The sequence below is a fragment of the Talpa europaea genome, assembly GCF_964194135.1.
Source record: "Talpa europaea genome assembly, chromosome: 9".
Classification (NCBI taxonomy): Eukaryota; Metazoa; Chordata; class Mammalia; order Eulipotyphla; family Talpidae; genus Talpa; species Talpa europaea.
In genome coordinates, this window is record NC_140076.1 from 117925880 (window position 1) to 117942685 (window position 16806).

At 62.9% G+C, this 16806-nt stretch overlaps 2 protein-coding genes across 2 annotated transcripts; one reads left to right on the top strand and one right to left on the bottom strand.

Moving 5' to 3' along the window:
* Positions 1–2129, top strand: LOC311176905 (olfactory receptor 14A2-like; the record flags this gene model as incomplete). Its single annotated transcript, XM_084242540.1, has 2 exons — positions 1–156; positions 1170–2129. The coding sequence occupies 2 exons, from the start codon at positions 1–3 to the stop codon at positions 2127–2129; spliced, it is 1116 nt and encodes a 371-aa protein (XP_084098666.1).
* Positions 2130–2601: 472 nt separating this feature from the next.
* LOC311176906 (olfactory receptor 14K1-like) lies at positions 2602–7305 on the bottom strand (the record flags this gene model as incomplete). The annotated part of the gene is made up of 4 exons (XM_084242541.1): positions 2602–2828; positions 5617–6556; positions 6968–7023; positions 7164–7305. 4 exons carry the CDS (start codon positions 7303–7305, stop codon positions 2602–2604), a joined length of 1365 nt encoding a protein of 454 aa, XP_084098667.1.
* Between the last annotated feature and the right edge of the window lie 9501 nt (positions 7306–16806).

The window sequence follows — 16806 nt, forward strand, 5'->3', positions numbered from 1 at the left end:
ATGGCCTCGGGGCCAGGCCCCCGGGCCCCCGTGTCGCAGCCTGGAGCAGGGGCCGCAGGACGGGACGGGCATGGCGATGGGCGCAGGCTCCGTCCGAGCGTGGGGTGCGGCGATTCGGGCATTGTGCTGACCTGGGATCTCGCCGCCGCTGAGCCGGTGGGGTGCGGGGGGGCCGGGGGCTGTGGCATTTTATCAAAGCCTCCCCAGAGCCCACCGCGGGCTTCGCGGGGACAGAGCGCCCCCTCCCCGAGCAAGGGGACACGAAGGACACGCGTCACGCTCCTCCCCTGCACGGGGAGAACTGGATGGGTTTGCAGACACAGGCACCGGCATTCCCCGCTTGCAGCTGACGGACACGGGGCGAGGCGCAGGGGCGGGGGGGGGGGCGGCCGGGCAGCCACGGCGCAGTCTGCCTGCCCCGCTCGGGACGCCGTCCTTCAGCCAAATCCAGCTGCCGGTGTCTCCTCCGAAGGAGCCTTCCTCAGCCCCCAGGCGGAGGCGGCCCCTGACTCCCCTGGAGGTGACGCCTCCTTCCCAGCCAGCACGGACCCCAGCCAGGACCCGGCCTGCCCCGCCGCACAGGAGAGGGGCAGGGGGCTGGGGGGGGGGCGCTGCTGGCGGGGGGGGGGAGGCTGCTGGGACAGCCCGGCCTTGGGGCTCAGCCGGCACTTCCTGCGCATTCCTGCTGCGGCGGCGTTTCCGGGCGGGCCCTGCGCCCCTTGTCTCGCCTCGGTTTCCTGTTTCTGTCTCTAGAGAGGCCCGCGGGGTGACCTGGTGACTGTGCGCTCACAGGTGCACCCCCCTTGCTCCCCGCTGTCCCCAAGGGCCGCTGCTCCTCCGCCTGCGTGCCTGGCAGAAAGCCCAGTGCGTGTCTGCAGCTCGAGCACCTCGCAAGGCCTTTTCCTTCCGTCTCCACAGCAGCAAGGGAAGGAGGAGCCGGGCAGGGCGGGGCGCACCCGTCCCCAGGGCCACCGGCCAGCTCGGGGCAGGAGGCAGTGCGGGCGGGCGGCGCCTCCCGTGACAGCGCGACCTCATCACGACGCACTAGTAAAGAACGGGGGGGGGGGGCTCAGGAAAACATGTACTGAAGAATTTGCACAGATTAATGCAGTTCGCAAAGGTCATCACTTCGCGAGCTGCCCGCCTCACTCTGCGTCCTCTCCCCGCAGGAGGCCCAGGCCATGGCCAACCTCTCGGCGGGGGCCGGCTTCATCCTGCTGCAGCTGTCGGGCTCCCCGCGCCTGCAGCTGCTGCACGGCTGCCTCTTCCTGCTGCTGTACCTGCTGGCGCTCGCGGGCAACCTCCTGGTGGCCGCCCTGGTGTCCCTGGACGCGCGCCTGCACTCGCCCATGTACCTCCTCCTGAGGCAGCTGTCCCTGCTGGACGCCGGGCTGGTCTCCGTCACGGTGCCCAAGTCCGCGCTGGGCGCGCTGGCCCACAGCGCCGCCATCTCGCGGCCGGGCTGCGCGCTGCAGGTGCTGCTGGTCATCCACTTCGCGGGGGCCGAGCTGCTGCTGCTCACGGCCATGGCCTACGACCGCTACGCCGCCATCTGCCGCCCGCTGCACTACGAGGGCGCCATGAGCCGCGCCGTGTGCGCGCGCATGGCCGCCGCGTCCTGGGCGCTGGGCGGCGTCTTCGGGGGCCTGTACGCGGGCGGGACCTTCTCCTTGTCCTTCTGCGGCCCGCGGACGCTGCCTCAGCTCTTCTGCGACGTCCCGTCCTTGCTGAGGATCGCCTGTCCGCAGAGCCACGTCACCATCGACGCCAGCGTGGCCGCCGGGGTGCTGTACGGCTTCCTCTGCCTGCTGGCCATCGTGGTCTCCTACGTGCGCATCTTCTCCACGGTGCTGGGCCTGCCCTCTGCGCAGGGCCGGGCCAAAGCCTTCTCCACCTGCCTGCCTCACCTGGCAGTGGTCAGCACCTTCCTCCTGACCGGGGCGGCAGCCTACCTGAAGCCCGTGCCCGAGTGCCCCTCGCTGCTGGACGTCCTGGTGTCTGTGTCCTACTCCGTGCTGCCCCCCACGCTGAACCCCGCCATCTACACCTTGAGGAACCGGGACGTGCGGGCAGCCCTGAGCAGGCTCCAGGCATGCGGCGGCAGCGGGGTCCCCGCGAGGTGGACATAGGGGACAGCAAGAAGGACGTAGGGGCCGGTGGGGAGGACGTAGCAGCGAGCGCGGCAGCCCCTCCTGCCCACAGCTCAGCGCCGCACGGACGACGGGCACGGAGAGGGGCCCGGCAGGTCACTGTAAGGAGCAGATAAAATGTCCACATCGCTTGCACCCTTGTCGGATACCAGCCCTTCGCAGACGCAGACCGCGCCCAGCCGGCGCTGGTGGATAATGGCGTCATGACACACACCTTTGTGGGACACCAGCTGCCAAGGACCCCGACGTAGTAGGAAGAGTGAAGGGAAATATTTTTGTTGTGATGATGACTATGTAGTAAATATTTTGGTGGAAGTAAGATGTAAATATTTATGTGCGTGTTATTGAATATTGGATGTAAACATGTCATTGAAAATGTGTTGAGAAAAATAACTGATGTCACGGAGCTCAGGGAAAGCATGTAAACTGAGCGGTCGCAAAGCGTTTCGGCTCAAGGTGAGCTCAAGGTCGGCACGTTATGCTGCGCGACGGAGAGCCGCCTCGCCCCGTCGAGATCCACCGGAGAAGACCCGGAACATCGTGCGCGGCTGCGGCCGCCGGGCGTCCTGCGGAGCCGACACGGAATTCGAGCCGCCGAGTTCAAGAGGCTGAACACGAGCTGCCGGACCACGGACGACTCCTCCCCGGCGACTACAGTGACACTGCGGTCAGCGATCGCTGAGGACACAGCGATAGGGAAGAGCGGGACATGGTGTGTGATCGTGTGCGGCTTGTGTGAATAAAGCATAGTGAAAGGCACGTTATGGTCAGGGCTTTATTGGCGACGCCTGCCCTGAGGAAGCCCCCGAGGGGGTCATTCAGCCTCCCCGCGCGCGACAGGAACCCCGCCTCTGCGCCCCGTGTCCAGCTGCGGAGCAGCCCCCGTTTTGTCTTCTTGTTCCCACCAGCAGATTTAGTTTCACACAATAAAAGGTTACGAAGCGCCTCGAAAACTATAAACTGTGGACTACGCGTATCTGTGTCCTGTTTTCAGTCTAATTCACAAGCCGGTTCGTGTCAGGGTCAAACAACCACCAGGGAAGTAAGAGGACGGCCGGGCTGGGGGCGGGGAGGGGCGGGGCGGGGACCCTGGAGGGGCAGCGCTTGGCCAGGCTGGGATGGGGGGGGGGCTGAGGGGGGGTCCAGGCAAGATGGGGGTGCAGACGCCTGACAGCCGCAGCGGAGCCTCCTGGGCCTCGGGGCTTCCGACGAGACTTGACTGTCCTCACCGGCGCAGAGAAGGGCAGGAGGCCTGGGGGGCTGGCCAGCTGTGGGGGGACCGACCCCCAATATGTTCAGATCAGCACCTCAAGCTTGCAAATGTCAGATGTTCATTGTATCTCAATAAGATACTTTTTAAAAGACTGTGCTGGAGATGGCGTCACGGTTTCAGAAAAACCCACACTCTTGTCCGGTCGCTGTGAAGCGGCTGCGCCCCAGGGACTGGCCGGGGTGAGCTCGAGGCAGGGGAAGCCGGTCCGCAGGTCCTGCGGGCCTCGGGTCTCCAAGCCACGGAATCCACCCTAAGAAAAAGAGTAAACTTCCCCGGGCGCTGAGCAAGGGCGGAGGCCACCAGCACAGGCCGGTCGGGCAGCCAGGGCTGAAGCGCAGTCCTGCCCTCGGGGATTTATTTAAAACCAGAAACACCGCTTCAAAGCACACGGTGGAAACTTGCTGATAAGACAGCTGCAGCCTCTGGGCCTGCGTTCCCTGGGCCTGTGAGGGCCTCCAGCCCCTGAGGACGCCGCCTCTGCTGCAGGGGCTCGTTTCGGCCCGGGAGGCCTGGCTGGCGAGGGAGAGATGGGGAGGCCGGGGTCCCCCGTGCGTGGCCTTCAATGCCACACGCCTGTCTGTCCCGATCTCTGGGCGTCTGTTGCAGGGATCTGGGCCAAGATGTGGGGAGGATTCATTTGGAAAATAATCTGACAAGCACCGTGACCTCTGACAGTTTGCTTCACGTTGCGTCTGACCATCCCCACGACACAACCCCGCGCTGCATTAGACGGTGCCAGGTCAGCTCTGCCTCCAGGCGAGTGACCTGGTCTTTCCCAGCATAAGCGTGGGCTGCGTTGCTGCTCGCCACACAGGCTTCTGTTTAAACAAGAGCCTGTATATGGACAACGCGAATAATCAGGTCTGGGTGTCCCCGCCCCAAACACGTCATCCTGACTCGTTTTTCATCTTTGGTTCCACAGTCTCAGCGACACAGCTGCCCACGCATGTGCGTCCAAGCTGGAGCCCACCCACAGCAAGTGTCCAGGGCACAGGACTCACTGAGAGCACCCAGGCATCGTGGGCGGGCCCCGGGCGAGGGTGTGCACCGGGCGTGGGCATGCATGCCTCAGCAGAACAAGGACACAGGCCGGGTCCTGCGGCAGGATGAGGAAGCAACTTTGGGGGCCAGGCTGACCATCCTGGGGAAGAGGGCGTGGGGCCGGTGCAGACCAGAAGCAGGAGGCCTGGACGTGCCGACCCCTGGGCTCCACTGGGAGCAACAGTCAGTGGGTTCCAGAACCTACATTGGGGAAGACAGGGAATCTGGTTTTTAATTTGTGAGGCAGTGAAGCTGGTGCGCATGGTCCTTTAAAAGCAGCAGATGGACAGCACTGGACATGGACAGCAGCTGCACCCCACTGCATCACCCAGTGGAACTTGGCCCAGCCCCACCCCTTGCGGGACCCCCAGTCTGTCCTCAGAATCTAAGGCTTTGATGACGCTTTGTTCTGGGCATGGGGTTTATCTCCACACGTGAGGTCCCACAGCGTCCACCTTTGCCACGCCCCCGTAGCGTGGTCAGTAGACCTCTGTCCCCATGTCCACAGCTGCACCACTGACAGTGGTAGCAATGTACTCCCCGGAGCCCCCAGAAGGACAGCTGTGCCCATGGGCATGGCGTGGACACTGCTCTGCAGTGGACACGATGGAATCCTGCCAGTCACAACAGCGTGGATGGACATGGGAGGGACGCTGCGGCGGAGAGCCGGAGCCAAGGCAGTGGGAGAGCAGAGGAGGCCGAGCAGCTGCGGCTCAGCTGAGTGACCCCCTGTCCACACTGGTCAGTAAGTGGACTCGGGATAAAATTGAGCACGTTTTTAACATGAGACTGAGTGAAAGTCATCACTTTAATTAAAGGTCATTTCACCACATGGTGAGAGTCAGACGCTACGAGGAAAGCTGAACACAAACCTCAGACACAAAACCCAGGATGTTGGGTCATGGCCCCCCCCCCGGGAGGGGCAGGCAGGACAAGAACCCAGCACATCTGTGCCCGGAGCCCAGGGCGGCCCTGGCCAGCCACGCGGCTCCGCGTAACCCTGAGATCAGCTAGTGTGCCCGGGAGGACTCGTTTCTATCCAAAGTGACCACCTGGTACCAGGCGGCACCCGCCTCCCGTTCAAACCTGCCCAGCAGCTGGTCACGCTGGAGGAAGGTGTCCCCCCACTTCAGAGGCTCCTCCATCCCACACAGCCTTGGGCATGCCGGACCACCCGCCCAAGAGCCGCCTGGATGTCCTTGTTCCGCAGACAGTAGATGACGGGGTTCAGGGTCGGGGGGACCACAGAGTAGAACATGGACAGCAGCAGGTCCAGGAGGGAAGGCTGGTCGGAGACCGGCTTCAAGTAGGCGGCCGAGCCCGTGAGGAAGAAGGCCACCACCACGGCCAGGTGGGGCAGGCAGGTGGAGTAGGCCCTGGCCCGCTTCTGCCCGGCGGGCACCTGCAGCACGGCCGCGAAGATGCGCGCATAGGAGATCAGGATGCACAGGAAGCAGGAGAAGCCGTAGCAGACCCCGACAGCCACGCCCGCGCTGATGGCCGTGCGCTCCCCGGCGCAGGTGAGCTTCAGCAGCGCTGGGACGTCGCAGAAGAACTGGTGGACCGTCCTGGACCCACAGAAGCTCAGCGAGAACGTCCCCGCCGAGTACAAGACCCCCACGGCCCCGCCGCCGAGCCAGGACCCCGCCAGCAGCCGCAGGCAGGTCTCCCGGCTCATGAGCACCTCGTAGTGGAGGGGCCGGCAGATGGCCACGTAGCGGTCGTAGGACATGGCGGTGAGCAGCCCCACCTCGCAGCCGTCCAGCAGGATCACCAGGAAGAGCTGGAACGCACAGCCCAGGAAGGAGATGGAGTCGGACAGCGTGAGCGCGTTGACCGCGGCCTTGGGGATGGTGGTGGAGATGAGGCCCAGGTCCAGGAGGGCCAGGTGCCGCAGGAAGAAGTACATGGGCGTGCGGAGGCGCCGGTCCAGCAGCGTGAGCAGCGCCACGGCCGCGTTCTCCAGCGCGGCCACCAGGTACAGCAGCGTGAGCAGCAGCGCCTGCAGCCGCAGCAGCGCGTGGCTCTCCGTGAAGCGCGCCAGCAAGAAGTCCGGCAGCCCGGAGCTGTTCATGGCGTCCCAAGACGCCGCCTGCAGGCAGAGAGGGCAGGTCACGGGGTGCCCGGGCAGCACTTCAGTGCCCCTGACACGTTCCCGCCCCGCCCGCCCACCAGGCTGCCGGCCAGGCCCCCTGTGCACGCTCCAGACGCTTCCCTGAGGGCCGTCGCTGGGCGCAGGCCTCTGCCTCCCCTGACCACTCTGTGTGGGGCCGCGAGCCGGTGCGGGGCAGGGAAGGGGCCTGCCGCTGCCACCCCTGGGGCCTCCCAACACTGAGAGCCAGTGAGGGCGCAGCTAGTGGGGGGCGGGAGGGCCTGGGGGACCTGGGGGGCCTGCAGGGGTGCGCCTCATCCCCACATCACTCACAGCAAGCAACGTGACCTCAATAAAAAAAGAAAGTGACTCAGATGTAGAAGCAAAAAATAAAATGTCCTCAAGACTCACCAAGGAGAAAAGCCTCTGGTGAAGAATCCCACGAGACAGACGCTCCGCTCTGTGGACTGAAAGATAAATCACAAAAACCTGAAAGCTCGGGCAGGGGACCAAGGCCCCTGGCCCCGCCTGGACATTCCCCCTGGCCAGGCCCCGGGCTCCACGGGGCAGCCAGGGTGTTCTGCGCCCCTAGGGCCGTGCCCCCCACCAGGGCGGTTCCGCAGCCCCACGCCAGGCATCGCCGCTGCCCGGCCCTTCTGACCCGCAGCTCCCAGGCAGGGCGGGACGGCGCGCAACGGCTGCCCCACAGCACAGGCGCCCCCAACGGAGCGTGTCAGCCTGGGAGCCATGGCTCTAGGACCGGCTGGCTCTGGCGCCCCAGGCCCCTGCGCGCACTGCCAGGCCCCAGCCGGCCTCGCAGACTCGGCGATGCTCCTGCGGCTTTGGGCTGCGGCTGTGGACCTGCCCGGAAAGCTAATTCCCTCTCTTTCCACCTTGCCGTGAAAAAGGGTCTGAGGACGTCTGGTCCTGCATGTTCAGGGCCCCGACCGGAAAAGCCTCAGGCCGTGTGGACACAGACTCCGCCCGCACAAGCCCCCGGCCCACCGGCCTGAGACAGCCCCGCGCTGCCCCCAGAGCCGGCTTCGAGCGCGCTGGTCCCGCGCGTCATTGTCGGGGTGAGGCGTGGAGGGAAGTGACTGAGTGAGAGAAGGCGGCTCTCAGGAAAAATAGGGACATCCAAGTGTTCTGACTGAGAGGAGCCGGGAGGACGGAGGGGGCGGGGCGGGGTGGGGTGCAGGGCGCTGCGGTTCTGGAAGCTTTAAACAGAGAAGCAGGTGACGAAAGCCAGCCAGGACGGCAGCCCTGCTCGCCCCACCCACACCCCACACTCTGCACCCGCACGCGCTCCTGCGCACCCCCCCAGGGCCGGCTCTGGGAGTGCCCCGCGGCCAGGGCAGGGCTCCCGGCAGCCGAGCCGCTCATCCTGCCCCCGGGCGAGCATCGGCCCCCCAGCCCCACACAGGAGACATGGGGACCCCCGGGAGGATGGTGGGGGCGGGCACGGGAGCAGGAAGCGGATGGGCCAGCGCGTGTCTGAGAGGACAGGGAGGGGCCCGCGGGCCAGAGGGGCCGATGGCTGCCCCGAACTGGGGTGGGGAGAGCTGGCGTCCAGGGGCCTCTCACCTGGCGGGTCTGCGGCCGGTGGGCAGGGAAGCAGCAGGAGGCAGCAAGGGCAGGAGGAGGACGCCGGGGGCCGCGGGTGCGGGGCCTCTGGGGGCCTGGCCGGCCGGTGCTCCGGTCACCAAGCAGGGTGGGCCGGAGAGTCACAGCAGGGTGCAGCGGGGAGGCCGCGCTCCCCGGGAGCCTCGAGTCTCGGGACAGCTGTGGGGGAGGCCCAGTGACCGAGGAGTCGCTCCACCCGGCCCAAAGCGCCCGTGTCCCTCCGGGTGGCCATTCAGGCCTGCCGAGGCCGCGGCGGAGGACCGGTCTCTGCACACGCTCCGCGCTCCAGGACAGGGGTCCTGACGGCTCCGTCTCCGGCAAGACCGTCCCTGGAAGGGCAAGGCCTTTAAGAGCCGCGCAGGCTGCGTGGCTTCCCCCGAGGCCGGGCTCAGGCGTCTCACGCGCACGTCCGGGGAGACATGGGGCCCTGGGCCAGCCCGCCCTCCCGGGGACGCGCCTGTGACCCGCCGGCGGGGAAGGGACAGAGGACTCTGGGGCGGCACATGGGCAGTTCCTCCAGCCGGCGCCTGCCCCCACGCCTGAGGGAGGGTCCTGCCGACCCACCTGACAGCCAGGCAAGTGGGGGCTGCTGAGGCGCCCAACTGCCGTCCTGGAGGTCCCTCAACGCAGTGAGAGTCAGCAGGCCTGGGGAGGCGGAGTTTGGGTGCGGCGAAAGCGGGGAGGGGCTCAAAGCTGGAGGCCACAGGACTGGCCCCCCGCGTCTCCCTGGTGGGAGTCGGGTACCGGGGGCTGCGCGAGTGGCCGTGTCCGCAGGAGGTGGCCGCGCGTCCAGGTCACCTAGGGGCCAGGAGGAGCTGGAGCCTCCACCGCCCTGTGCCCGCCACCCCCGCCCGGTCCGGCCTCCAGCTGAAGATGCTCCTTGGGGGCAGCCAGGGCCACTGGGGTGGTCGGGCCTTTTCTCGGCTCCCAGGAGACCAGGGAAGGCGCTGAGGCTTCAGCTGAGGATTATTTTGCACTAAAGGCAGCCAAGCCGGACCAGACCCAGCCGAGCCGGAGGTGCCAGACCCGACGGGGCCGCCTTCCGACACCCCTGTCCTGAGCACAGGACCCCCTGTCCAGGAGTGGCCGCTGCCCAGGCAGCACCCCAACTCCTGCAGGATCCTGTCCTCTGTGGCGCTGCACGAGCAGAAGCCAGGCCCGTTCCTCTCCTGCGATCGTCTCCATTGAGTTAGTTCTTTTCCAGCCCAAAGACACTGGAGGGCGCGGGGTACCCGCCCCAGCAGAACAGAGCGGAGCCCCACCTGGACTGAGGCCCCACACGGCCGGACCGGACCCAGGGGTTCTCCAGCCCAACCAAGCCGAGCCGCGCCTCCCGCAGGAGCGAGCCCTGACAGTGCCCGCCAAGGGGCAGAAGCCCCGCTCCCTGCTCCCCGCACCCCACGCCCGCAGGCAGCAGACTTAGCACCTGAGGAGATGCTGCCTCTGCCCAGAGAGACCTGGGTCACGGCCAGCGGTCAGCAGCCCTGGGAGCCCTGGCGGAGCTACAGCTGGACTTCTGGGGTCATTGGCTGCCTTGGTCTGCTTTGGGACAGATTTTTTATTTTTATTTTCCTATTCTGAGTTAATTTTTAATTTCAGGTTATTTCATGCTTCAGAGGACTTTACTGTTGTTTCTGAAGATCATCTGTCTGGCCGTCCCCCCTCTCTCGACGTGAGGGCTGTCCACCCCCAGGTCCCACTGGCCCTGCCCACCCGGCGCTCTGGGACCAAGGTCCAGATGGACACGCCTGGAGCTGGAGGAACGCGCCCTCCCCTGCTCCGCCCGGGGCCTGCAGGGCCTTCTTTAAGTCAAAGGACTGAAAAGCAATCCGAAGCCTCCGCTAGGAAGGGCCCGTGTCCCTGGGCGCCGGGAGCCCGCAGCGGTGCCTGGCCCTCGGGGTCGCCCGCTGTGGCAGGGAGCAGGGCCGGCTCAGCACGAGCTTATTAGGGAGCTGGAGAGGGAGGGAGCTGGTGGCGGCTGAGCTGGCAGGGCCCTGGGGTGGGGGGAGCAAAAGAGCGGGACTCAGAGAGGTCGGAGGTCGTGGAGGGTCGAGCTCATGGGGCAGGAGGAGGGCTTAGGGGAAGAAGCCATGAAGTGAGAGGGTAGCCGGACAGCAGGGCGGCCCCGCCAGAGCCTGGCACTTGCAGATGAAGACAGTCCCGGCTGCCCCCAGAGGTGAGAGAGAAGACGGGGAGGGAGCTGGTCCGGCAGAGGCCAGCCGCTCTGCACCTCGAGGTCCTGCGGGCTTGGGGGCGACAGTGGCCTTGTCATCACAGACGGGCTGTGACAGACGCGTCACAGCAGCACCTCGGCCCCCGTGGCCCCGGGCCTGTGGAGACCAGTCGTTTTGCTAAATATTGCATGTTTCTATGAAAAATGATCATTTCATGTGCTCAATTCTCTTTACAAACTTAAGAAATGACGGTGGGTGACTCAGCAAACTCATTCAGTAAGTGTTAAAGACTCGATCTCTTTCTAGAAAGTGGATCAGCGACATAAATTGAAAAACCCAAACGTCAGCCGCTTAGAACCAGCAAGTCCCACTGTCTTTCTCTAACTGCTTAGCTCTTGGAAACCGTGCTCGAAGCCCATGTCAGCCATCTTAGAGTCAGCACGCAAGCCCCCCAATTCCCAAAGGCGGGTGCCGGTGTCACACACTCAGGGGGTGGCTGTTCGTGCGTGTATCTGACAGGCGGGCGCGGTGACAAATGATTTTCAGGCATCGCATATTGACTTTTAAATTTTGAAAATAGAAACTGGCAAATAATCGCTTGTTCATGTCACAAATGCAACCAGGACAGCATCGTCTCACGCTCAGCCTTTACAAGCCGGCGACTTCCATTTGAGCAGAAATTGCACTGTCGTCTCCCCGACCTACCACCCACCGGGCGTGGCAGCTGTGTCTGCAGCAGGTGCCGAGAGGGCTCAGCTCCCCGCCCGCAGAGCTGCGGGATGCCAGCCGGCCGGGCTCCCTGGTGGGGCCATCGCCAGGCTGTCCTCAGGGCCCAGCAGCCCCCTGGTGCCCTTTCAAGCACAGCTGGGTGAGACCAAAGATGCTAAACAGCTCCACCATCTTTCTGCACGTGCGCACCTCCATCAGGGAGGCCCTGGACTTGACGAAGGCCGTGCACATCCTCAACACCATGGTGACCCTGGTCCTGAACCCCTTCATCTACACACTCCACAGCAAGGATGTCCACCAGGCTCTGTTGAAGAAATGGAAGGGCGGCCGGCCGGCTGGTCCCAGGGTGCTGTGAGCCACCCCGAAGGGGGCAGGAAATGGCATGACCCTGAGGACGGGCTCTCCTGCCCGGTGCCTACAGGGCCAGGAGGCTTTGATGTAAGGGGGCTTTTAAAAAAAAAAAATTTGTGCATTGAATTGGATTTGTCCTTGACCTTCACTTGTAAGATCAGGTCACAGGGGCCATGAGAGTGTTTTGCTAAATAAACTAAATTCACATCCCTTCTGACTATTGTTTTTGTGGTGTGAGTGGAAACATGAAAATTATTAATGAAGTATGGGGTTTGAGAAGCAGACAAAGGTTAGTGACTAAAGAGGTAACTGGAATCAGCATGCAGTTACTTCAACACCACTTTTTGGATACAAGCAATAAATATAACAGACTTTATGTTGATTTTCAAAAGTTACGTCCACCATGAAAGTCCATCTCCAAGGGGCCAGCAGGACACAAATCACCCCACTGCCTCCCTCCTCATTCACTGTGAGCACGAGTTCCAAATCCATAACAATAGGAAGCTTTCAAGAGATGCACAAAGGTTGCCAGGAAATCCCCAGTGAGGAAGGTGTGCAGAGCCCACTGTGGCAAGGCGGTCACGGGCACAGGGCGGGCACTAACCAGCCAGTAGGTATCCACCAAAGGCGTGCATTTCCCTGTATCAATTATCCCTCACTGGAGTTAAAACTGAAAGGAAACTCCTAAGCTTCGGGATATCTAGAAATCAAAATTTCTAATAAGAGTCAGGTTACTTTTATTTTACTACAAATTTTGAAAACATAATGTAATTCTTTAAAATCTAAAATTTGCTATTGACACTAATTCTGCCATGTCTGCTGTGCTGCTGTAACAGTCAAGAAATTAAAGAAACCACTATCTATTGAGAAACTGTCCACCTCAAAGCTCTAAAATCCAGCTGTGTGCAAGCAGCAGCGCCTCAACAAGTTAAACCTGCATTTTGAAAGAAGTGTTCTCTCTGGGAGAACCTTCCAGTGCTGCAGAATCCTGCACAGCTTTATGCTGAAGCAAACACAAGCTGCCCTTGAGTCCAGTTCTCAGCACAAGCGCTGAGCACAGGGGCCAGGCACGCCCGCCCCCCAGGGTGGCTTCACCCCCCTCCTCTGTGCTCTTCCTCCTCGTCTCTGCCCCCGCCCCTGCCCTGAGCCTGCCGGCGCCGGGCTCTCTTCTCGTCCTGTTTATCCTTCCGGGTGGCTCAGATCACGTCTCACCCAGTTTCTCTGCAGAATCCCTCATGGACAGCCCGGGGTGGTCTGTTCTGATCTCTGGGCAGATGGAGCCTGTTCCCGAACTCACGGGTCCCTCTTCTTTCTTATCCCTGCGGGAGGAACGCACTTGCCACGGCCCTGTCGCAGGGAGCCCTGTCGCGTCGGGCCGTTCCTTCCACCCTGGACGTCTCCAGCAGCCGTGAACTCGGCAAGGCTGACGGAAGGTCCGGAGCGTCTCCTTGCACCCCTCGCCACACAGACGCGTCCTCCCGCGGCCTCCTCTTCTGGTGGTGGCTGCTGGGGTGAGACGCAGGTGGTCTCCGAGCCCACCGCCCACGCCAGCGGCAGGACCACGGACAGCGGTCGCGGCCCGGGACAGCTCGGCGGGCGTCAGCACCATGGACAGCGGCCACGACCGGGGGCGGCGCGGCGCGTGTCAGCACCATGGACAGCGGTCGCGCACACATGAAAGTGCGGTGGGCGTCAGCACCGTGGACAGCGCCCATAGCCCGGGACAGCGCGGCGGGCGTCAGCACCATGGACAGCGGTCGCGGTCGGGGGCGTGGGGTGTTTTCAGCACCGTGGACAGCGGTCGCGATCCGGGACGGCGCAGCGGGTGTCAGCACCACGGACAGCGGCCGCGGTCCACGGGGAAGCGCCACTGCCTGACCTGGTGCTGGACCGGGTTTGCTGGACAGGGAGGGACATTGCGGGGCGAGCAGAGTGGACGCGACAGCCATGCGTGCACTCGGGCCTTTCCTCCGGGTGATAAAAATTGCCACGCCTGGGCCTTCCCTGTGGTGCGGGGGTGAAGTCTCAGCGCTATGAAGCCATCGCCTGCCTCTGCGGCCTGAGTGCGATCCCCGGCCGGCCAGGGAGCTACCCACAGAGACAGAGCAGGGAGCAGAACAGGCAGATCTACTGAAACACACTGCTGAGGGGAGCAACGGGGAGACAGGAGAGGTCTGCCGCGCCATGTGGGTTGCTCCCTGGCCAGCTGGGGATCGAACTCGTGCTGCAGAGGCTGCGGATTGCTTCATAGTGCGGTGCTGAACCCCATGCGCCACCAGGGAGGCCCAGGCAATGTTACTTTTTAAAACATTTTCACCTTACCACTTTTGAGGGTTTAATTTCTCAAGCAAGGTTTTACGAAGTCTTGATGGCTATGCATTTGCACCAAGACACGTTGTTTCTGAGTCTGAAACGCTAAGGGACAGAGTCATACCACAGATGACAACACAACCCCCCCCCACACACACACACACACACTCCCACAGCCATGAGCACGGGCCAGGCCGGGCGTCACCTCCAGTCTCCGAAACCGCCACCGGCCTTCAACTCAGGGCCAACCAGGCAGGGCAAGTCTGCCCAAGCAGTCAGTAGGCCGCCCTCCCGTGACCCCTGCTTCCAATGAGAGCACCCCGGGCCCTCCCTCCCGCCTCCTCCCCTCCCTGCTTCCCACCCCTCTTCACTCTCCTCCTCCTCCCTGCTCTCCCTCCTTGCCTCTCCCCCCACCGTGGCCCCATTTGTTCCATGCGGAGACTGAATGCTATGAAGAACCCCTCAAAAGGAAGAACAGCAGCAGTTTCAGAGATAACAAGAACACATGCAAGCGGATTCACAAGAGAGTTAGACATTTAGTAGTTGGGGATAAAAATAGCCGTGTTAGATATATTTTTAAAAATAAAAGATGAAAGATGAAGTTAGGAGAAACATGTAAAAAGATGGAGAAAAATTAAATAAAATGGAAATTCTACAAATATATATGTACTTCATGTGAGATAACATTCTTTTTTTTTAAGATTCATTTATTTATTTATTTATTTATTTATTTATACAAGCACTGGGTAGAGTCAGAAGCGTGGGAGGGTGAGAGGATCCCCCAGAGCCAGAGCGGGGAGCAGAGCAGGCAGAAGGACCGAAGGACACTGCTGAGGGGAGCAGTGGGCGGCAGGAGGGGTCTGCGCGCCATGTGGGACACTCGCCACCCATGGCCGGGGATCGAACTGGTGCTGCAGAGGCTGCGGCAGCTTCACAGCCCAGCGCTCACCGCTGCGCCACCAGGGGAGGCCCGAGATAACATTCTTTATTCAATACATCAACATATTAAATATACAGCACATGTATGCTACAAAATCTCACAACACAACACCCTAGATTTGGATGAAGAATATGATATATATACACAACAAAAAATATAATAGAAATATGAAATGCCATGCTGACACTCACAATCAGTGCACTGGTGTTGGCAGCTGACTGAACGCAGAAGTCCTGATTTTTCACTTAAAGCGGAATAATAAAAATATTTAAATTCAGTCAAAAAGGGATTTAACAGGAATGTCCACAGCAGGAGACAAAAGTGTCATGGTCGTCCCGGGGCAGCACAGGTCACACCGCCCAGCCCCAGAGCGGGTAGGAGGCTGACCTGAAGGCCCAGAGGTCCCCTAACTGCCTGCGGCCTCCAGTGGCCAGGGCTGGCGGGCGAGCGTGGGGTCCGACCCTGGCCCCAGCCCTGCTCCAGTTTCTCCTCCCTTGGGAGGCACCCGGCGTGGATGCCGCTGCCCGCTGCCCACCCAGGGTCTCTATAAGACCGCCAAGCCCTGGTGCCCAGATCCCTGCCCAGATGCTGTCTTGGGGTGCCCTGGCCTGCAAGAGGCGCAGGAGGTGCCAGGCCTGGCGGCGCCATTACTCATCCACGGGGGCGTTTTAACGGCTCCTCTGGGAGCCGCTGGGAGCCACCTGCAGCGAGGACGCCGTCCCTGGGGCCCCGTTCGCGGTCAGGAGGCGCCTTCCCCGTGCAGCAGGCAGCACCGGGAGGCATAAAGGGGCCTGCGGCCACCCCACCCACTCCAGCCTTCCTGGGACTGCACCTGTGCTGCTGGACATGGCTACGTCCCACAAGTGGCCGCAGTGAGTACCCAGGGGGGCGCGAGCCCAGCAGCCTCAGCCCCGCCTTGTTGGGGGACCGGCTGCCCCACCAGCTCTGTCTCTAGTCTTTGCCCACAAACGCGCACATGCTGGGCTGAGGGCGGTCAGCAGGCCAGCTGCGCCTGGCAGGAGCGCTCATCTGCCTGGGGCCTTGGGGTGGCCTCTTCTCACCACTGTCCAAACCCCTCTGGCATGGCCTCCTCAGCTGGGGCTGCTGCCCCAGCCTGTGACCAGTCCCCGGGCCAGTGACCACTCCCCACAGAGCCCCATGCTGATGCCACCTGCACAGAGACAAGACAAGCCCCCCATGAGAGAAGCCGAGGGAGGAGATACCCACACATATTAGCGGGACACCCCCCCCAGTGCCCCGCCTCTGGGTCCCCCGCTGAGATGCTGTGGGCAGTTCTGGGGACACTCGCACCCCATGGTCTTAGCAGGTGACTCCCGGCACCCAGGGGTGCAGCCACTCAGGTCAGCAGGTGAAGGAGCCACTGCCGGGTGGTCAAAGCCCACAGCCAACAGGGGCAGCCTAGGGTGGCACTGCCCAGTGAAATGCCCATCCCCAGAGGCCTGGTCCGGGCAAGGGAGTGGCAGCTGTTGCTGGGTGTGGGGGCCTGGAGGGGCCTGGGGGTGCCCACCCCCCAGTAAGATGGTCTGGGTGGCGCGGACCCGGCGGCGGCCTATGCCCTCAGAGTGGACAGGGCGGGAAAGCCGGGGTCGTGTGTTTGCCGCGACTGTAGCGGGAAGTCCTGCAAGTTTTGGTTTGATGTACAGTGACGTTTCCTCCATCAGGAGGCCATGGGCTGGCGGGCCGGAGTGCGGGTCTGGGCGCGTAGACAGGCGGGTGGGGTGAGACACGAGAGCAGACGTCCCTCCTGGGCTGGTCCTGCTGAGAGAGGCCAGCCCAGCAGTTCTGGCACCTCCTGACGGGTGGGCGAGAGGCCTGCAGCGGGCGCCTGGACGCGGGCTCCTGAGGGACAGGCTGCCCCTCTAGTGTCCACCCGCCCCCCTCTGGCCGGGACGGCCGCCTGCAAGGGCTCAGCTGGCCTGTGAGGACACGGCCTGTGGGGGAGGGTGGGTGCTGACCCCACAACGTCCCTGCTGCCCCTAGAAAAGCTTCCGAGAGGGCTAGAGTCACAAGCAAATCCTCGTGTTAAATTTACTTAAACTGAAGTCGTCCCACAAGCCGGCGCTCCCTGTGAGCACAGTCTGAGAGTCCCCTGAACCCTCCCT